Source organism: Podarcis pityusensis, assembly GCF_964106645.2.
Source record: "Podarcis pityusensis genome assembly, chromosome: 14".
In the NCBI taxonomy this organism is placed as follows: domain Eukaryota; kingdom Metazoa; phylum Chordata; class Lepidosauria; order Squamata; family Lacertidae; genus Podarcis; species Podarcis pityusensis.
The window spans coordinates 9,926,044-9,948,191 of record NC_138039.1 but is presented as its reverse complement, the minus strand read 5'-3'; the positions used below and the strand labels follow the sequence as shown (position 1 = coordinate 9,948,191).

At 43.2% G+C, this 22,148-nt stretch overlaps 2 protein-coding genes across 6 annotated transcripts; one reads left to right on the top strand and one right to left on the bottom strand.

Annotated features, from left to right (window-relative positions):
- Positions 1–988: 988 nt before the first annotated feature.
- CPSF4 (cleavage and polyadenylation specific factor 4) lies at positions 989–10,032 on the bottom strand. Of its 2 annotated transcripts, none has more exons than XM_080981266.1 (8): positions 9,890–10,032; positions 7,551–7,601; positions 6,423–6,575; positions 4,426–4,521; positions 3,964–4,057; positions 2,822–2,894; positions 2,268–2,438; positions 989–1,339 (listed from the first exon to the last, which is right to left on the bottom strand). In XM_080981266.1, the coding sequence occupies exons 1-8, from the start codon at positions 9,990–9,992 to the stop codon at positions 1,271–1,273; spliced, it is 810 nt and encodes a 269-aa protein (XP_080837392.1). In that variant the 5' UTR covers positions 9,993–10,032; the 3' UTR covers positions 989–1,270. The 2 variants fall into 2 exon arrangements, with proteins under 2 accessions (XP_080837392.1, XP_080837393.1); XM_080981267.1 differs by lacking the exon at positions 9,890–10,032 and adding an exon at positions 9,362–9,734.
- On the top strand, positions 9,977–21,334 carry PTCD1 (pentatricopeptide repeat domain 1). Of its 4 annotated transcripts, none has more exons than XM_080981042.1 (9): positions 9,977–10,095; positions 12,313–12,831; positions 13,456–13,596; positions 14,696–14,914; positions 16,614–16,715; positions 17,622–18,395; positions 18,798–18,914; positions 19,195–19,377; positions 21,124–21,334. In XM_080981042.1, the coding sequence occupies exons 2-9, from the start codon at positions 12,361–12,363 to the stop codon at positions 21,307–21,309; spliced, it is 2,193 nt and encodes a 730-aa protein (XP_080837168.1). In that variant the 5' UTR covers positions 9,977–10,095; positions 12,313–12,360; the 3' UTR covers positions 21,310–21,334. The 4 variants fall into 4 exon arrangements, with proteins under 4 accessions (XP_080837168.1, XP_080837167.1, XP_080837169.1 ...); XM_080981041.1 differs by lacking the exon at positions 9,977–10,095 and adding an exon at positions 10,356–10,551; XM_080981043.1 differs by lacking the exon at positions 9,977–10,095 and adding an exon at positions 10,588–10,783.
- The last annotated feature ends 814 nt before the right edge of the window (positions 21,335–22,148 follow it).

The window sequence follows — 22,148 nt, the reverse complement described above, 5'->3', positions numbered from 1 at the left end:
AGGAGAAGGAGTAAAGAGCATTAGACATAGTCAGTGCTATTAACAAAATCTAGAGACTATATGAAATCCTTGGAACTTACTCAAGTCTGCAGAGTAATTTAGTTCAGGTGACTGAAGCTGTGTGCATTTTAGAGGTAGGCTCAGTCTGGCCCTAGCAACAAAACCAAAGTGAAATAGTATAGCTTCTTTCCTTTGGTTTCTCTAATAAGGGACATTTAATGCTCTTGTTTTGCAGCAGGAAGATTCCTTTGTAACTCCTTAGTAAAATTGAAACCACTGTTCCTGCTATATAACTGCTCAATCTACAAGATAACCTTATGCACTTGGTAGTTTTTAAAAATCAATTAAATATCCTGATTTATGTTGTGATGCAGGACCTCAGTTAGTTCTTCCCAAGCATGTGCTCCTTTTCTGTCCCCCAAAGTCACACTTCATAAATTAATATCAAAGTATCTCCCTTTAAAATAGGAAATAAATACTTAAAGATAGTTTGGGCAACTCTTGATAATGTGCCAGAATTGTATGACAAATTTCAGAAAGTGCAGATTCTACCATCAAAAATCAAGTATAGTTCTGTTGTAGGATTGTGGAAAGGTGCTTCTGAAAAGGTACATATAATCTTCATGTAACATGAGTTTAAACACACACGTGTCCCTCTACTTCCAACTATGAATGCATAATAAACTTTGCTTTTCAACTCTGACTAATCAGTTAAAGGGACATGAGCTGTGTAGCTTTGTGACTTCATCTTGGCTAGAGAGGCAAGGACATTCTACTGGACTTCAGCATAATGCCAACTCCTTCCCCCTCCCCGTGACATACCAATAACCCTTGGACCAAACACTTTACAAGGAAGGCATCAGTGTAGATTTTAAGCATGTGCAGAACACAGCAAAGCTGTGCAACTCATGACATCTCATGAGCTAATTCCCACCTTCCACCCATAGCCAAGGACTGCTGAAAAAATGAAAGACTTCCAAGCCAAGGATATTGGAACAAGGAGTGCCTATTCCAAATATTCTATTTCGGAAGAAGGCTTGTGTATTAAGCTTTTCTTCAGCCTGCTTCCCAGCTGGGCAGTCTGAATAAAGGCAGGCACCACTTATGTTCTAAGACGTAAAACAAATGAAATACAAAAAAGGAGGTTGTGGGTAAGTAGTCCTCAGTAGGCTGTCCTTTTCATTTAGTCACTGGGGAAAAAGATGGCTCAACAAGTTCAATGTTGTTTCAGGCAAAACTCGGCCCTCATATTTAAAAAGGTGCTGCTGGCTCACTGTCCACTAAGGAATGCCAAATGTCCTTTGGTGCATCTGTTGGCATAATGTCCCTTTTCACCACACTGGAGAGAAGACCAAAAAAAATGAAGCTATTAAAATGCAGGAAGTTAAAAGCTTTGAATAAAAACATTAGCATGAATGCAAATGATAAGCACGAAACCTATCTTTCTTCCTAAAGTACTCCCAAGGTTGGAAGTCAATAGTTTATATATGACTGAAACTTTGAATTGGTGCCTTTCCCTGTGGTGCTGCTTTTGGAAGTGGTTGGTATCCCTGTTGAAAGCAGTGACAACAGAGTAAGATGCCAAATGTTAAACAGCACTAAATTTAATCTATGGCTGTAAGTAATGTTCATTTGCAACCTCAGCTTGAATTTGGTACTGTTCAAAGCCACATCAGGTGACAAGTGGGCATGCCTTGGTCCAATCAGCCTGGCAGGGCAAATCAGGACCATCAGCCAGAGATTTGTCATTGCTGATATAGATAGAGGGGAATTCTTTACCCATCCTGTCACACACACTTTGGGAGACAGATAATTGTATCTGGGTAAGTTTTTTACTCAAGAACTATGGAATTCAACTTTGTTGCCTTCCATTGCAACAACTTCCAGAGGTGTAGCGATATTAACAAAGGTGTTTTCACAAAAGGTGTAAGCAGGTACCCAAGACAGAGATGAGTTTCCTTATTCGATACCTATCCCTTGCTTTGCTGCTTCATACTCTTACATATTCCTTTTTAGATTATCCCTGCAATTAACATTACAGTAGAGTGCTTGGAGGTTTTAGGTGCTTATATGTAATAATGCAAAGTAGTGCAAGTCCCTAAATCCCACTATTTTTCAAAGTTAGCTGAAACAACACTCTCCGCTTGGATGTATGAAAATAAAATGCAACTATGTTTATTTCACTTTCAAAACTCAGGATTTGGGGTGCAGAGTTTTAAGATTTCCTAGACAATCCTTTCCCTTACAACCTGTAGGCTTCAGCTTACCTTATAACAGGTGACCTGTTCCAATGGCCGAGGACCCCTATTCCCCATGCTGTTGTTTTGAGACTGCATAACTCCAATGACCTGTGGGGTCCTCTGTTGGTTGGGAGAAGAGTTCTGACTCGTTAATTGGATGAGGGATGATGACCTCTGTAGTGGTGGATTGTTATTTTGCTGAGAGGGGGAAAAGCAGCCCACACATTGATCAATTCAGAAAAAAGTACCATAGCCCTGAACCATGACTGAAATGCAACTACCCCCAAGAATGTTACTTTTTGCCAAGGCTTCTACAAATGCAGTATGTAACATCCAACCTTCAGACAGCAAGAAATTCCCACAGTACCTGACTAGAGAATGGAACACCAATGGTGTATAAAAATATATACCCTTCAAATAAAAAAAGTTCCTCACAGTGATTTCACACTGGTGTTTTGTGATTTCTATTCTCTGATGGATATAAACTGTATGTTTGGTGTTCAACTATTTCAACAACCTTAACTCTCTGGCATTCAGAAGATGCTGCAGAAGTCTGTAGATGTAACTGGGGTACTGCATACCTTTTGTTGTGGCTGTGTTGGTGGAGGCAGCGGTGGTTGCTCTGTGGTTCCCATGGGAAGTTCAAATCGAGGGCTAATTTTAAAAGAAAGTGTACATAAGGAAACATACAAAGATCAAATTGACCCTCAAACCACTGACACCTCCCCCTTACAGCTTCAGAGTTCATACCTGTCCTGAGCAACAGAAAATAATTCCTCTCCATGTTACATTTTGCTGCTTGGATACAGAGACTACAGCAATGAGAAAGTATTTTCTACATACAGCACTAGTACAGGAAGGAGAAACAGATTCTCCCCAACCAAACCATTCAGAGGCTAGTAACCAACAACCAGAACAGCTTGAGGAAGAGCCCACCCTCAAGGCTAAAGAAGCATGAGGTACTTTCTCCTCCAGCCAAATTGAGAGATGCTTACAGGGCTAACACCTTGAGACAACTTTTGGGAACAAGCCATACCCCATGCTGCTAGGGAAAGTCAAAACTCTGGGATACTGTCAACCTGACAATATCTTCCCATTTTCAAGTATGATAGCAAAACACCCTGAGCAAAACCTGAACTCTGTGCAAGCCTGCCTTATTGGGAAGCCACAAGCCTCAGTAGGTTAAGAAATATATTTGTGAAATGCAATAATCATTTTCCAGTACCATTTCACTTCCATGTGTTTTCTGACAGTGAAGGAGGGCCTCATCCTTCACTGGCTCTCCTCCCAGCTGTTCCAGAAGGCAGGGCCAAGCTTTGAGACCTTCAAGTGTACAAGAGGCCCTTCCCATATGGATCGTATCTTAGCTCCAGAAAGCAGGGCATTGATGGGGCTGTGCAGAACTTTCTTTCCTCAACCTTTCCTAACTTTCTGGCTTCTAAATCTCCCATGTCTTTCTCTCTTACTACTATGGAGCTTATTCAGAAATGGGTTTAAAATGTTTTCTTCAGCCCAAAAAAGAAGAGTCCAGCACTTTCTCATCACTCATTTGAGGAATATTCTGACTATGGAACCAGCCTAAAAGATTTCCAGGATACATTTGAATGGCAGAGGGCATGGTGGATGAGCCTGTGACACTTGTCACTTGCAACTTTCAAAGTTATGATGTGTAAGGTTGAAGGGGAAACATAAAACAGCGGAAATAATCCTGGAGCATACTCACTGCATGAATTTGCAAGTGGGGCCCTCTGGACAGAAGCCTACCAGATAATTCACACATATAACACGTCGGGTATGTCTGTGCCTACAGAGGGGGCCTGCAATGAAAGATTTTTATCGTTATATCTGTTATATGCAAACACAGGAAACATTCAGGATACACAAGGCTTGCTGTATGCACACAAAGCCGAGCCAACCAAGGCTACCTGTGATTTCTGACAGTTCAAGCTGCAAGGATTGTGCATTTTCAGAGACTTTTTCACTACCACAAATAGAAATTTCCCAGAAACGAAGACAAATTCGTAAGCAGCAAACTCTTATGCCAGACATCAGGGATGGGACTCTCCCAAGGTGCAAAGTGTTGCAGCTTCACATTATGGTTGCAAAGCAAATATATGTTGGAAGTCAACACAGATGCAGGCTAGCAAGCTACACAGCCATCAGCAGAAATATGAGGTATACATACCGTGTTTACAAAAACCTCTGTCATACCAAGGGCAATCTTTGATCTTAGATTCTGGGTCAATGTGCAAGAATGGGCATTCCTTGTTGCTGCATTCCCCTGCAGTAGACAAACACTCACTTTACTGGACCAACCAAGAGAGAAAGAGCATTGTGCATCAGCATCAGGATCAAACAGTTTTCCCAGAACAATGATACAGCATCAGGAAAAACTTGAATGCATATATTTTGCTATTCACAAGAATCTTGGCTTTCTAGAATCTTGGCTTTCTTCTGGTAGTGTAAACCTCTGGCCAGATAAATAAAGATTCTAAAAAGTTAAGCATAAAGAGTCATATTCAGAATGAAGACAATTTAAGGTTTTTACTTATGTTATACTAAATCACCTCCTGCCAACCTAGCAGTTCGAAAGCACGTCAAAGTGCAAGTAGATAAATAGGTACCGCTCCGGTGCGAAGGTAAACGGCGTTTCTGTGCGCTGCTCTGGTTCGCCAGAAGCGGCTTAGTCATGCTGGCCACATGACCCAGAAGCTGTATGCCGGCTCCCTCGGCCAATAAAGCAAGATGAGCGCTGCAACCCCAGAGTTGGTCACGACTGGACCTAATGGTCAGGGGTCCCTTTACCTTTACTAAATCTCCACGAAGTTGGTGTCACTTAGATCATTTATTCACTTCAAGTGCAACCCAAAACTAACAAGGCATATAAAAATTATGGAATTCACAGTACGTTATGGACAGCACAGAACATCATAAAACAATGATAACAACTAAAAGTGCAAATTTTCAAACAGAACTACTCAATGTATGACCATATGCCCGCGCTCAAGGGTTATACACATATTTGATTATTTTGTCCTATAAACACTTGGGAAGAGAAGGCAGCATAACAAAATACAGAATTTAATGTTCACTGCAAATAAGTTTAGCTCAAAAACCAGCTCCTATTGGCGAGAACTGCAAGGTAACTTATCTCGTTCCCTTGTGTTACTGCCAATCCTAATACACGGCCCCAAAATGTGTGAAGCAGTATCATTTCAGGTGACCCAAACTACAACTCAAGGCTGATGTGTCTATGGAGACCTAGGACAGTACAGTATAGCAACCAAAATATGGAATTACAAATGTAGTAAGAATTTACTTCTAAACCACTGGTTCTTGCCCAGGTGAGGGAACCTTTAAATAAAAAACAAGAGAAAAGCTATTGACAGGCCCACTAACCATTGGTTAGCAATGAACTGCCAGTTAGAAAGATTGCTCTGATTGAACAGTAGAGCAAAGCTTTTATAGAGTTCTACACACATAGCCATACATCATAAAACATCAAGCAAACATCAAAAGATGTAAAATGTCAGGCTCCACTGTGTTAGCAACTTCCCTTCATTCAGCTTTTGCACTTATTGCACAGTTGCCTTGACAACCAGGCCTTCAGAAAGGAACTATGACATTCCATTCCCATATGTCCTAGGAAAGCTTCAAGGAGATGCTTTTTTAACACTCCAGTGCTAACTTAAAACTGTCCTAGCAAAACATTCTGACTAGCTACAAAAAAATACTCCAGGGTCAGATAAGCATGGAATGCAGTGATTCAGTGGTTTACACAATGTGGGAGATACGCATAAGAGTTATACAATGCAGGAACACCAGAATCGAATTATTCATTGGTACATTCTATATAGAGAATAAGTGCTATTGGATAAATACATGAAACTGCTACAGCAAAATCTGTATCAAGAATCTAATATCAAAATTTATACATCACAAAGTTGCAAATTTCTGTCATCAGTGGGTGGTGTTAGGCAAGCATCTCCTTGTGGAATTGTAATACAGTACTGACCTTAATTTATGAAGCTATTGTAAGGATTGCTGAGACAATATATGTGAAGTACCCTCAACATTTTAAAGTGCTTCATAAATGTCTATTTGTATTGAGTGACTTCCTCTGTACAAGGCAAGCCTTCACAGTACCAGTAAAGCTCACGCAGATACCATATTTCCTCTTACCATATTTTGAGTAAAAATAACACTCTGGCATCTTAGTCATGTCATATTCATGCAAGAATTCACACTGGTCACCCTTCTTGCACAGCCCTCGTAGCCAGTGTTTGCAAACCACTGTCTTTTCGCCACTGATGTGCCGGAAGGGACACATTCCTCCTATTGTGCGGAAAACAAGAGATAAAAGAAATTCTCTTTAACACACACCCCATCTGAATTATGGGTAGAAAGCATCAAGGCAGGTCTTACAATTTCCTTTAGGTCAAAGAAACATGTTTGGCTCACAGAGCATATTTGTTTATGCAGAACTAACATGGTAGAAACAACTTCTCCCCTCATAGAGTCTTCTAGGCAGATAGGATGACCAAGAGATGTCAAAATGAAAGGAGGGACCATGACTAGAAAATCATGTCTTCTCAAAAAATCATAGGAGCTTGGAAACCACGAGATCCTAATGTATTACTTTTATTCGGACACCTCAGTTTGTAAGTCAATGGGGTCAAAAAAGTGGTTTTGTTGTACCAGGGACTGATAGTCTGCTTGGAGGCCCTTTAGTTCTACAAAGTTTTGTACATCTTATGTCCACATACCTAACAAGACTTCCTTGTTTCTCTGTCAAGTGCTACGTACACCGATGCAGTATATAAACAATAAAGACTAACTACTGATTCACAAGTGGGGCGCGAGTGGCGCTGTGGGTAAAACCTCAGTGCCTAGGACTTGCTGATAGTATGGTCGGTGGTTCGAATCCCCGCGGCGGAGTGAGCTCCCGTCGTTCGGTCCCAGCTCCTGCCCACCTAGCAGTTCGAAAGCACCCTTAAGTGCAAGTAGATAAATAGGTACCGCTTTATAGCGGGAAGGTAAACGGCGTTTCCGTGTGCTGCGCTGGTGCTGGCTCGCCAGCTGCAGCTTCGTCACGCTGGCCACGTGACCCGGAAGTGTCTTCGGACGGCGCCAGCTCACGGCCTCTTGAGCGAGATGAGCATGCAACCCTAGAGTCGGACACGACTGGCCCGTACGGGCAGGGGTACCTTTACCTTTACCCTTTTTACTGATTCACAATAAAGGACTGTGGTTTTTTAATTGGCTTTGCTTCATCTTTTTCTAGCACAGCAATTTGCAGGTGTGGCTTACCTTTTCCACAGGCCGCTTTTAAAAAAAAGTCACAGACAGCTGCACCCGATTCTGTGGAAAAAGAGATTCACAATGAAGCTCCCTATATCCCACACCTCTGCAGTTTCAACAGCTGTGTTATTACATCATAAAAATGAAGACCACTATACAAATTAATCACTCAAGTCTTCAGATGGAAATTTACCCAGTATCATCTAATAAATTTATGGCTGAGCACACATTTCATATTCTTTTTTTAAAATCCATATTCAGACTGTCACAGCACTGAGAGGAACTGCTGGGGCAACATACAATGCGTTCCTGAGCCTCTCATAGCTATGTAACAAGTAGAAATCCAGAAAAGGTTTTCCTAGCATTTCTTCCCTTAGCCTGAGAATGTTTCAGATAACTTGAAAGCCCACATGCACCATGAAGAGAAGTTTGTACTAAGCTGGCTACCTATTTTGTTCACCCAAAGCTTGCCTGTTTTGAATTCTCTAAAGTGTTATATAAATGCTAGCCGTTATTATTAGGCTTCCTACTGCGGCTTTGGGGGCAAGTAAATAAGTTATTATTTTTGAAGGCATTTTTTGGTGCAGTTTTATGGAAATTTTACAGCTGTTGACGATACTATTTTATGGATCCACTTTTTTCCTTTTAAAAAATATTTCCTTTGCACTTTAGTGATATTCTCAAATATCGTTTTAATCCTACAAAGCTGCATCTTTGCTTTTACTCACTAGTCTACCACCATCATCAATTTATCAGTCAACAGGCCAAAATTAAAACCATACAATGCATCCTTTTATTAAGTACAGAGCAAAACACAAAGTATGACATAAGTGTGATTGATGGAGGGCACTATCAACAGCAACTAGTCATTTATTTATTGATTAAAAGATTTATATACAGCTATAGCATTAAAAAATAGCAAAGTGGTTTATATAATTTATATACATAATAACACACAAAAATTAGAATCAGAGACTCATCAACTAATTAAGGAAATATGTATTCTTAATTGCCTACGTAAGCCTGGTGGAACATTCTCACCTGCTGTTTAAAAGTTGAAACAGAAAGCACCTGCTGAAGCTCTACTGGCAGAGTATTGCACAAGACCAATGACACTAAAGACCATAATTTGTGTCAATGTCAAATGAGCCTCACCAACTCAAGGGTAGGGCAGGCAGCTAACAACACTCCTGCAGATGATCAGAAGGAATGAGCTGGGATATAAGTGCTCAGGCAGGCCTGAAGGCACTCTGGACCTCAGTTCTTCAGGGCTTTGTAAATGTATACAAGGACAATGAACCTGGCTCAGTAGTAGATGGGCAGCCAGCACAGATTTTTTAATAATAATGTTGCATGTTGTTGGCCAGGTGGTCCTGTCAGCTGTCTGGCCATTCTATTCTGCATCAGCTGGAGCTTCTGGACAGACCCATCAAAAATACACTGCAGTAAGCCAGTCTTGAGAGTACCACCACATAGTTATGATGGCTACATGGAACCTCTGGAATCAAGATTTAGCGTATCTCAGAGTCCTTTTCTACAGAACAATAGGAAGAGAAAGCTGTTGCCTTCATGCGCTACTGGAGGGTTTTCCAGTGGAATCTGGGTGGCTGCTATGGGAAGCAGGAAACCAGACTACACAGGACCTTTCGCTGCTCCAACAGGGCTATTGCTACATTAGGGTTATAAGTAGGTTCAATTTCCCCCCTTTTAAATAAATTTGATTCATATTTTAATCCATCCGTCTTCACTTGAGTGACTCACAGGGCAAACCTACACGGCCTTCCTCAAAAATAAGCCCTGCCAAATTCAACAGGACCTACCCCTTAAAGTAGAAGTTTCTTCTGGGGAGGGGGGTTATTCCAAAATGTGTTTTTGTGGGATTGTAAACCACCGGCTCCCGGCCTCTTGAGCGAGATGAGCGCGCAACCCTAGAGTCGGTCACGACTGGCCCGTATGGGCAGGGGTACCTTTACCTTTTAAACCACACAACTGATACAATTTATTGAGATAACACTTAAATCCCACTGAGACTCTGAAAGAAGCTTAAAAAACAAAACAAAACCCCTCAAAACCTAGATGCAGCAGCAAAAATTATACGACATCCGAATGGAACGAGGATTGCTCTGTCTCCCTTCCGTGACGTGTCCTGCAAGTTAACACCTCCCTCGAAGGCCCCTATTCAGTATATTGGGAATAATAATAATAATAATAATAATAATGTGCCTCTGCTTCCCTCTCCCTCCCATCTTCAATTCCACCGCGAAGAGCAGATGGGGGGTGGGGTCTGGGTCTGCCTCTTCCTGCGCGGCCCTCCCTGACCTCCCTCCCTCCGCCGCCCCCTCGCGTACTGTCCATGCCCGGGAAGGGCAGCGGCTGCGCCCCGAGCTGCTGCTCCACCGCGATCTCCAGGTCGAACTTGATGTGATCCACGCTGGCGATAAGTTCCTGCATGGCGGCGGCGGCGGCGACTGTGCGTTCGAGGAAGGCAAACTGGACAAGGAAGCGAAGTATCTCCGCTCCCCTCGAGGCGCTTCGGCTCTGAGGGAAAACTGAGGTAAAACCAAAGGGCGGGGCGAATGAGGAACCTAACGCTTGTGTGCGCGCGCGAGTAAGAGGGACACCAGCTCCCTCCAATCCGAACGCGACGGGCCTTCGCGAGGGATGCTGGGAGCCCCGCCTCCGCTCTCCGGCTCAGCCAATAAGACCCTTCAGTTGGGTGGGCGAGCTTAAAGTCCCTCGCGCAGCCATGGTGCGTGTCTCTGTCGCTTTCCTCTTTCCGGCCCCGCCTCCCCTCGCTTACAGAGTCGGAAGCATTGTTATGGGGGGGGAGAAGAAGGCGGAGGAAGAGCGAACCAATCGGCTCTCGCGCCGAGGTGCGGGTGGTTCCTCGGCCTATTGCCACAGCCCGAACGAGAAGCTCCGCCTACCACTTTCAGAGGCCGAGGCGTGCGGGGAAGTCGGGAGTCGCGAGCGCGAGTTCTGGCCTCGCGCGTGGAGGGAACGTCGGCGGGTGAGTGGCAGCCCGTGTGCGCGTGCGCGCAATATAGAGGGAGGAGGAGGAGGAGGTGGTCGTGGCGCCTCATGGAGGCTCCTTCTGCCTCGGCCGTGGAAGAGGGTCCCAGAGTCGGCCTCAGCCAGCGCAGCACAGTGGCCACGGGTGACGGGAATTGGAGTCCAGCAAAACTCATGGAGGGCCTCAGCTTTCCCATCCGAGCCTGATCCTGACACTGCTCTTGAGAAGAGTAGTAGTAGTAATAATAATACTAATAGGTTTATGATTTATATTTTATTTCTGAACCGCTTTCTAATTTTAAGAAAAATCTCAAAGCGGTTTACCGCATATTAAATCAGTAAAACATAAAAAAATCTGAAGAAAGTCAAATATATACAGTCAAATAAACATAATATAAACCTAAAATTTTATCTTAAAGATAATATTTATAGTCGGAACATTTGACTGGGTTGCCCCCATATATAACATAATAAAACGTCAAATACTGTGTTTAAAACCTCCCCGATACAGGTCTGCCTTCAGAGGTCTTCTAAAGGCTGTATAGTTCTTTATCTCCTTGACATCTGATGGGAAGACACCACTGCCTAGAAGTATCGAGTGGGGGGCTTCTTCCCTCAGCCCTGAGAAGCTTCATTCGTTTCGTAAAATTTACGTACCGCTTTATTGTAAAAAAAAAAACAAACCACCAACAGCAACACCCTCAAAGCGGTTTACAAAAAGAGAAAACAGTAAAATGGAGGGGGGGAATGCAACCCTACTTTCAAAGTTTAAATACTAGAACTAGAATTCCTGACACCTGCAAAATTTTTGAGCTTTTTCCATCGTGTTGCCATGCACCCGAGTTTTCCCTGACATTTTGCCCCCGGTGCCATTTTTTATACCCAAAGACAAGGACATGCCAGGAATTTTCCTGACGTATGGCAAGCTTATTTCTAAGCACCTGGGTAGGCTTCTCTAAACAGGAATGTTCTTTTCAGCAGGCGACAAAAAGAGCGTGATGAAGATGCCTGCTTGATCTCCGTAGGCAAGGAGTTCCAAAGTGCAGGTGCTGCCCCACTAAAATATAAAGTTGGTAAAGATACGGAATGGTTATTATGTTGGAACCGGCACTATTGCCAATTCCACCAGTCAAAACAGTCTAGTGGGTGCATATAAAATAAGAAGCTTTGTTTGAAATGTTTCCACACTTAACCTTTCATCAAAACAGATTTCAGAGCAGCATATAATAGTATAGGTAATGTGTTGCATACAGTTAAGTTTTACTCAAAATAGACCCATTTAAATTAATGGGCCTCAGTTATTTATTTATTTTTAAAGTGCAAAGTACTGATTGAAAAAACAGCATAAAAGCAGGAACAAGCTAACATGCAAAGTACAATAAACTCATAATTATCAATTATTTAAAGTGCCTAACTAAGGCTTCAGTCCTGTACCTATGGCTAACTTACCCATTGAACTCAAGAGGTCCATCAGGAACCAGTGGCCCTCCAGATGTTGCTGGACTCCCAGAATTCCTAGCCGTAGGCCTAGCTGGCTGATGGGAGTTGGGAGTCCAGCAACATCTAAGGAGCCCCAGGCTCCCCATCCCTGATGTGATACAACAATTTGATCAGTTCTGTGTTTACTTTCTATGATCTTGTTTTAATTTTGATGTATCATTTTAATGTTTAACAGAAGCCACTGCAGGTTTGTTTATTTTTTTATTTTTGAAGAAAAGTGAGGATTCAGATATATAAATGTTTTGGATTTGGATTCTAGGAGATGGCCGTCTAATCGGAGAACAAGGTGACGAAAGCGGGTACCACAATGGCTTTGCAGCTGATACACCATTGCTTCCCTGCAGGACTTTTCACTGTGAGAGGTTCTTTCTATCCTTGGCTGTGTTCTACTTCCAGATTGAGGTCCATTTCAAAGAAACATTTGGCAGGGCCTAGAAATGCACATCATCTCAGATTTCTGGCCTTGAGACCTTTTAGTTCATCCCCAGTGGTCTACAAGTTACACAGGAGAGATCCGAAAGAGACACACTCTGCCACCACCCCTGAAGCAGCCAGCAATGAAGAAGAGAAATTTGATGACGACGAAGGCTTTGGGTTGTTGTCTCAAAAATTTTCTTCTAGACAATTTTTTCACAAAGCTTCTGAAGAATTTCACGATTTGCAACTCAAAAGCCAAGTGGAGGAAGAGGAAGAGTTGGAACCAAAACCCAGACAAGGTCCCAGGAACACTCCGTATTGGTATTTCTTGAAGTGCAAGGCATTGATGAAAGAAGGCAAGGTCATTATCTCAGCTGTCTTCATTGCAAGAGTATTGAATAGACTTGCATAGCTAGTGAAAGGCCATTGCCCAGTGCTAGAATAGAGCACCTGCCAGGGACTCTGGGATGCCACTGCTAGTCAGTGTAGTAGACAATATTGGGCTGGATCAGGGTTAAGGAGCCTTCAGTCCGCAGTCCTAATATTGGCCAAGCCCATACCCAACACCATATCATTGACATCAGCAAAACCCTGTGCACAGTGCTTTGCAAGCCTCAACGACCAGCTGATCATCAGGGCTTGTGAAGCAAGGTGTCAAACCATGCTGACAAAAATGGGTCCTCCAATGCCACTGTGATGCCCACCTGTCACACATGGCCCGTAGAGGTGGGGTCAGTAGACAAGGCTTCTGCCTGCACCTCCCAATTCCTGAGCTAGATGAGCAGTGTGATCTTGTGCAGCCGTCTTCAACCTAGAACCTGCCCATGTTTAATCCAAAGATACACATTAAAATGCCAATGGAGACTGTTCCCGTGGAAGGGTTGCCCATAAGGGAATTTGGTCTTTGGGCTGAGAAAGGTTCCTCAGGCCCTGTAGTAGCAACAGTTCCTGCTGTGTCCTCACAGTTGTCCTCTCTTAACTGTAGCTGGCAGAGGCTTTGAACCTGTTTGAGGTACAAATGCTGAAGGAGGAACGTGTTCGGCCAGAAGAAAGCAACTACACTGTCCTGATCGGTGGTTGTGGCAGAGCTGGCTATGTGAAGAAGGCATTCAAGCTCTATAATGATGTAAGTATTCAGGTTTCGTTCACATAAGGAAGAGAGCTGTTGTTAGAAAACCAAGCCGGGGTAGTTTTTGTATGAAACCACCCAGTGTGGCTGGTTCTGATGGGCGTAGGCATCCAATGCCGTCTGGAGTTCCCCAGATTCCCCATCTCTGAACTAGGGAACTCTTGTTGCCAGAGAAGAATTGAAAGACAAATGTTCCTGCAAAATGCTATTGAGAAGGTTTTGGAGCATCTTTCACGCGGAGAAAGGTGCGTCCATCTCTCCTGCTGCTTTTGAGCTGTGTCGTGTCATCCCTCCACCACACCCCCTGTGGCCTTGTGGATGTTGTTGGACTCCAACTCCCATCAATCCCAGCCAGCATGACAAGTATGATAAGGAATGATGGGAGCTGGAGTCCAGCAACAGATGGAGAGCCACAGGTTCCCCAGCCTTGTTCTAGTGAGCTAAGTCAAAAGCAGATCTCGCCTTCCATTTGTTCATTCAACAGGCATCCCATTAGCCAGCATCCTGGTGTGTTTTTGTGCCAAGTTTCTAAACTGACAAGAAAACGCAAATTCATGGCCTATGATGCGTCAAATTAAAAAAAAAATCAGCAAGTATGCCTGGGATTTCCCTCTGATTCTTTGCAGTAGAAATCACATAGCCATGTGGAATTTTCATTTTATTTTAATTCTATAGCACGATGAACAGCATATGGCAGAGGAAACACAAGGGCTGTGAAGGTATTGGCAGTGACTCTTGCAATTAGCTAATATGATGGGTGGACTGACATACCTTGCAGGGTTTATTATTTTATTTTCTTAATTTAAATCCCCATAATCGAATCCCCATTACATCCTCCCATCTTAATAGCGACTCCAGCATCGAGTGCTTGGAAGTATGGCTCTCTGCGCTTCCTGCTAGAAGTCTGTGACACCTGCAATATTTTCTTTAAAAGTTTTCCATTCAATATACAAGTCCTCTCTGTCTAATTGGGATTTGCATAATTGACTCCTGTGCATTACGATACTTTCACCGAGTATCTGTTCTATTCCTGATACCGCATAATTGTTTGAGTATTCTTATAAAGCGTATCTATTGCTGTTTTCTTGGGAGGCAGATGAAGAAGCGAGCCTTGACTCCGACTGACGCCACGTACACAGCCCTGTTTAACGCATGTGCAGAGTCACCCTGGAAGGACTCGGGCCTGCAACATGCGCTTAGGCTACGGCAGCAACTACTGAACAAAAACATTGAGCTCAACATAGTCACGTACCATTCTCTGTTGAAAGTGTGTGCCCACTGTGCAGATCTCCGGGTGTGCTTTGACATATTGAAGGTAAAGAAGCTCCTGGTATAAAATTTGGGTTGTTTTAATCTGTGTGTGTGGTTTTCTATGCAAGGAACTGTGTAGCAGAAAGTGGCATATATTATCCTCAAGGAAATAAACTGCATGAGCTTGTAGTAAATGCCCATCCCACACTTTCAAACAAACAACGTGAGGTGGGGAGACTGCAAAATGTAAACAGTGCACAGGATTGTGAAATGTTGCAGGGTGTGGGAATGAAAGTGTTGGCTTCAGACAAAGTTGTTACTTCTGTTTCCAGGTTTTCAGAATGCTTTCCAAATACTTAAAATGATTTGCATAGAATCATAGAATTGTAGAGCTGGAAGGGACCCAAGGGCCATCTATTTCAGTTTCTTACAATGCGGGAATCACATCTGAATAATCCCTGGCAGGTGGCCATCTAACCTCTGCTTAAAAACCTCCAGTGAAAGGAGTGCAGTCCATTCTGCCATCAAACAGCCAGAATCTCAGAATCAGAGTCAGAATCTCATTTTTTGGTGATTTGGATCCATTGGTCCGGGTCCTACCCTCTGGAGGAGCAGAAAAAGCTCCACCATCCATGTGACAGCCCTTGAAATAGATAGCTATTTTATCTCCTCTCAGTCTCCTCATTACCATACTAAACATACCCAAGTCCCTCAACCATTCCTCATGGGGCTTGCTTTCCAGGTCCTTGACAATGTTGGTTACCCTTCTCTGCACATGTTCCAGCGTCAATATACTTCTTAAACTGTGGTGCCCAGAACTGGACACAGTACTCCAGGAGGGGTCTGACCCAAGCAGAATAGCATGATACTGTTATTTCCTGTGTATTAGCTTTTTTTTTTGCTGGTGCATCACACTGTTGACTCCTGTTAAACTTGTGGTCTGCTAAAACTCCTAGATCCTTTTCACATGTACAACTGGCAAGCCAGGTGTCTCCCATCTTATATTTGTACATCTGGTTATTTGTGCCTGAGTGCAGAATCTTACATGTATCTCTGTTGAAATCCATTTTGTTAGTTTTGGGCCAGTTCTCCAATCTATTAGAATCAGGATTCAAGGTGACTATATCGTCTGAGGTATTAGCTAACCCTCCTGGTTTGGTGTCATCTGCAAACCATCATTTTAACCAAGATACGCTATCTGAACATTAGTTTTTGTAACAAATTTCTGATTTCCCATAAAATTCCACCCCCACTCCTCACAAATTAGTAAATCGGCAGAGATTCTGTTGCTTTTAGTGGGTTCCTTTTTTGTAAACAGGTCCATCTCCTGCTGATTTTTGGTCTGGTTTGGAACAGAGAGGCATCTAAATCCAACTAAAAACTCCTGTTTGCCAACAAGTTAGAATGTGGAATAATGAAAGTATTGTTTCTAATCTTAAAGATAATTAGACAGTGCATGACATTTAGTTTCTTGCAGTACAAGGTTGAAATTAGCTTTCTCAGCTGACATCAGCAATAGTATTTGTGAACCCAGTATTGATGGACATTTGTACCTTGGTTAATTTAATTTGAAAGTGTCACTTTTGGCCTTCTTAGACTTTCCTGAATCTTATTATTATTATTATTATTATTATCTGAGAGAGAGAGAGAGAGAGAGATGTTTTCCATTTGAGCTACAAAAGAGCAAATGTTTCATTAAAGATTTCTATTGTGGAATAAGTGTGAAATTACTGTATTCATCCCCCCTTTTTTTTTTAATTAAGGAAATCGTCCACAAAGGCCATACGGTCACCACAGAGACTTTCAACTTCCTGCTTATGGGGTGCATAAAAGACAAAGAGAATGGGTTTCGCTATGCCTTGCAGGTCTGTATGTTCCTTTCCTCTTTACAGCCGAACAAACCAACAAAGAGCTTAAAGCTTGCATTCACTCTGACCGGTTTTCTTAAGCGATTGATTCTTCTGGTTGTGATCCTTAAATTTCCATGTATCTTATAGAACTAGGGAGCTATATACATCTTAGATTAATTTTATTGCTAAATTTGTATCCCACCCTTCCTCCCAAAGGAACCCACGGCAGTAGACAGTAAAATGTTAAAACCAGATAATTTAAAATCAAATAAAAACCATATTTAAAACAATTAAAGACCATCTCATTTTTTTTGAAAGCATCATGCTAATGATTGTGAAGTTGTGCTGTCAGTTCTGAGTTGCTTTTTAAAAATACAAGAGAGAATGTGTTCCTCTTTCATTAATCACCATTATGTCATTTGCAGTTACTTAGCATGATTGTTAAAACATTTGCCTTCAGAACACAACATGTACCGTGGAGGAGGTGGGCAGGAGATAGGATCCAGCCTGCAGACCTGATTCTGAGCTACCCCCGCAGGCTACTTTGTTTATTGCTCACAGTTTGTTTGGAGCTAAACAAACCACGGGCCCCATTTCAGACATAACCCAATGCCAGGAATCATGGTCTATTTCTCCTGCATGCTGTGAGGGAGGAGCAACATGGATGAGATTGGTGCTTTCACAGTATACACTGTTTTACGGTGATGTGCAAACTGAGCTACTAAGTGGCTTTGGAGACAACTGCTGTCTTCCAGGCTCCAATCCCAAGAAGCAAATTCCTCTGAATACTGAGGCTTACTGCCGAGTGAACACATTTAGGATCAACTTGTCTGTTACCCATTAGTGTAAGAACTGTAACTATATGGATCACCTGGGGTACATTTCTCTTTTCTCTGCCCTGACTTTCCTTTCCAAAAACAGGTTTGGCAGCAGATGCTTAAACTGAACTTAAAACCCGACAGTTACAGCTACAACTTGATGCTCGGTGCTGCCAGAGACTGCGGCCTTGGTGACCCCCGTATAGCTTCCAATTTGTTGCTAGGAACTTTCAAGGAAAGCCCAGCTATCCTGAGACTGGAAGCTGGTAAGCAACACCGGAAGGCAAAGGGTTGGCGAGGAAAGGAAATAGATGCTGGAGCTGCAATGCAGTTTGATGTGGAGATGTTGGAAAAATGTGTGTTCCCGGAGGAGGACAGAAAACCTGAGCAGGAAGTCTATAGCCAAAAAAGCAAAAGCAAAAATGACAATTGTGCAAAGGCAGAGACTGGTGATATCTCTACTTTGCCAGATTCTGCCGCACTCAGGGATTTGGGGATCTCTGATAAAAAACAGATGGCTCCAGATGCGGCAGAAACAAACACTCTGTGTTTTTCCAAAGCCTCCTTCAACTTCCCCAACTTGTTGGACTCGCAGCCGCCCAATGAAAATGTGATCTCCTTAGGGACGGTGGCAACCCCCTCCGATAGACTGGCACTCATTGGGGACATGGAGGGTTTCTTAAAGAGAATGAAGGAAGATGGTGCCGCGTCCAGTATCAAAACTTTCACACTGCTAGCTGAGCTGGTGCAGCCCAACAGCCAGTCAGAGTCTTCCTTGTTGACGGTGATGGAGGAGCACAACGTGAAACCAGATATAACTTTTTTTAATACCTTGGTGAGGAAGAAGAGCAAAGGAGGAGATCTGGAAGGAGCAAAGGTAAGATCACGGGCTTATGAGTGTGTGTGGGTCAGGGATGGACAGTCTTCAGGCTTGCAGGAACTACTTTTTTTTACCAAAACCTGATACATTTTCTGCCCACCCACTGGTGTAGGCCATAACCTTTTGGAGAACAGTGATGACTAAGAAGTACAGCTACTTTGCATGCAAAAAGTCCCAGGATCAATCCCTAGCATTTCCAGGTAGGACTGGGACAGAACCTTGTCTGAAATCCGGTCGGTGTAGTAGCCAGTATTGAGCTTAATTGGCCAATGGTCTGACTGAATGTAAGGCAGCTTCCAATGTTCAATTAGCTTCATTCGTACACATTGCACCTCCTCTCAGCATGAACCTGAACAGGTAATCTAGACAGCTGTTCTCACATGCCTTTGTATATTACAGAGCCTGCTGCCCCTAGTGCTGAAGGAGGGACTTTCTCCCAATCTACAGACGTTTTGCAACTTGGCAATAGCCTGCCGCAAAAAAGAGGATGGACTGCAGTTACTCTCAGACATGAAGGTACAGAAAACTCAAGCTTTTGAGGCTGTTTTGCATGCAGCAGACCTGGTGGTTTTGATGGCTACATGTTAGTGAGGAGTTCTGTTAACATAAGGGGATCTTGTCTTTCAGCCGTCCCACTAGCTCCTGTAAGTGGCCATTGCAATCAGTTGTATAGTGTGAAAATCCCCATCTCCCCGGCTTTGGGAGCAGTAATCTTGTTATACTGTGAGACTCCTAGATGTGTGTGTAAGGACTTCAGAATTACCTTTGTCTGACAGTTTGGGACTGTGTTTTTCAGCGTTCTGGAATAAACCCCAATGTACAGATCTATGGTGCGCTTGTAACTGCAGCTGTGAAGAGACTGGACTACGCCTACCTCACAGAGATCCTTGCAGATATGAGTAGAAACCGTGTTCCTCCAAATGAAGTTGTCCTACGCCAGCTGGAGTTTGCAGCCCAGTATCCTCCTAACTTTGATAGGGTGAGGTAACCTTTTGTTTTCTGCAGAAGCTGATTTATACTCGAGAGAATTAAGACCACATATTATATGCACGGTTCTTTGAACACCCTTGCAGTTCTGTGTCCTCTGCACATTTACCCAGATTGCACCCAGTTAAGTGTGCATCAGCCTTCTTCCAAAATATTCCTTTCCAGATATTTGCAATCAAACTCTCATCAGCCCCAGCCAGCATACCGTATTTTTCGCACCATAGGACGCACCGGACAATAGGACACACCTTGTTTTAGAGGGGGGAGAATAAGAAAAAAAAAATTCTCTCCCTCTCTGCCCAGCGCCCAGAGAGGGGGAGAATTTTCCCCCTCTAAAACAAGGTGCCGTTTAAGGTGCGTTCAAACGCCTTCAGGCGGCTACCTTGGAAGCCTGGAGAGCGAGAGGGGTCGGTGCGCACCGACCCCTCTCACTCTCCAGGCTTCAGGTTCCTTTCGACCTGCTCTTTGGGGTTGGTGGGGGGAAGCCCACCACCAGCCCCAAAGAGCAGGTCGGGGAGCAGCACAAAGGCGCGCAGCTATAGAGGCTCCTGCCATAGCCGCGCGTCACCTCTCCAGCCGGCAGAGGGTCGCGGGGCTATGCTGTCTTCGCTCCATAGGACGCACACACATTCCCCCTTCATTTTTGAAGGGGGAAAAGTGCGTCCTAGGGTGCGAAAAATACAGTAATTTAGTAGTCAGGGATAATGGTTGGGCACCAGGTTGAGGAAGAAAAATGTATAGGATTGCTAAGTGACCGCAAGTATACTGTATCTAAAGAAAGGCCATTATACCAGCATCTACTTAATTGGATAAAGGTCTTCTCCATACAAGTTCTGAAGTGTGTCTTGCACCAATGGTATTAATTTCAGTTGACAGTTGAAAATGTACTATTTACCCAGACCATGGGACAAGGTGAGAGGTTAGATGAGCCAGTGTGGTGTAGTGGTTAAGAGCGGTAGTCTCATAATCTGGGGAACCGGGTTCGCGTCTCCGCTCCTCCACATGCAGCTGCTGGGTGACCTTGGGCTAGTCACACTTCTCTGAAGTCTCTCAGCCCCACTCACCTCACAGAGTGTTTGTTGTGGGGGAGGAAGGGAAAGGAGAATGTTAGCCGCTTTGAGACTCCTTAAAGGGAGTGAAAGGCGGGATATCAAATCCAAACTCCTCCTCCTCTTCTTCTTCTTCTTCTTCTTCTTCTTCTTCTTCTTCTTCTTCTTCTTCATTGCATGTTTTAATTCAACACTGATACTGTGTGTTTTCTGCAGAAATGTTTATACACCATTGGGTTGTATTCAGTGATATTCCTACGCATTGAAATCTATGGACATGACTTGTTCACTAATTTTAATGGTATGGGCAACATTAGCTACAGCCCTCTAATTTGTTTAATGCTATGAATTACTGCCCTAGGGCTATTTGATGAAACGTGAGAAATCCAATAGTTTCCAGTTTATCTCACCTGTGCTCTTTAAGAGACCACCAAACACAACTGGTAGCAGCCAGACCTGGTAACACTTCTAGATCCCATTGATTCCAGCAGAAGAGAGTTTAAGCACTTACTTCCCTCTACAGAAACTTTTTAATACCAGCACACTCCTCCACAACTTCCAAATAAAAGCAGCAAAAGATTATGTAAGCTCCTGGCAAGTCTAAGAAGCAGTTTCTCACTTCTTAGAGTAGAACTAATCTTCTCTTGCTATTACAGAGTGTTAATTCTCTCCTCCTTTTCCTCTTGCAGTACAAAACAAGGGACTATTACCTGGAGAAAATTAATGGCTTTCGATCCTACTACTTCCGCTGGCTGAAGTGGATGGAGGCAGAAGAAACACCACACCCTTGGGCAAAATACAGAACTCCTAAGCAGCCAGAAAACAAACATAATACAGAAGATGCAGAAAACTACAGCAGCCAGAGGAGGTGGTAGAAAAATAAAACCAATGCTAATACTCCATAGTGGTGTTGGAAAGTTCCTTTTGCCTTCATTTTGTGCCAGCATTCTTGTCCACATTGGCTTTAGAATTTTTTTTACAAAAAAAGGGAGTGAATATTGCTACTCAGACACAAGCCCTGCTATGTTCAGTGGGATTTACTGCCAATGAGGTTTTTATAGCAGTTATGGGGAACCTTTAGCTCTTCAGATATCGAACTTCAACTGCCATCATCCCTGGCTAATAGTGGAATATTTGGAATGCCAAAGGTTTTCCCTTCCTGATTTATAGGGTTGCGACAAAAATGAAGACCTCACACATTGCAGTATGAACTGTTGTAACAAAGGGTCCCTCTTGATAAAGTTATTTTTTTGTATTTTCTGCTCTTAATGAGACTTAGGGCTTTTTTCCTTTAGTTCCAGAAGGGTGCCCACCCCCCATTTTCATGCAAGTATGGAATTTTATATTGGATGCAAAATTTTGTTTCCTTAAGTTACCTTGGTTTTCATTATTAAAACACAAGTTTATAGGGTGTGAGATTTTAAATATAAGCCTGAAAGCATAGGCAATTCCTATAAAAGTCTTGGTGCACAGGTAAACGGAAAGCTTGAGTTTTATTGGGTATTTGAGAATGAGGGGGATTGTACCTCCTCTAACAAGCAGCAGTTTAGCAAACTTACACAGGTCCTTTGTCCCACTTTATTGCTAATTGGCAGGCCTCCTGGGGAAGTATATTTAAAGCCACCCTTACTTCCTCTCCCACCCAATGTAAGGAAGGTGATGTAAGTAGTTATTTATATATATATTGCCCTTGTCTCCATGCATAAGAAATAAG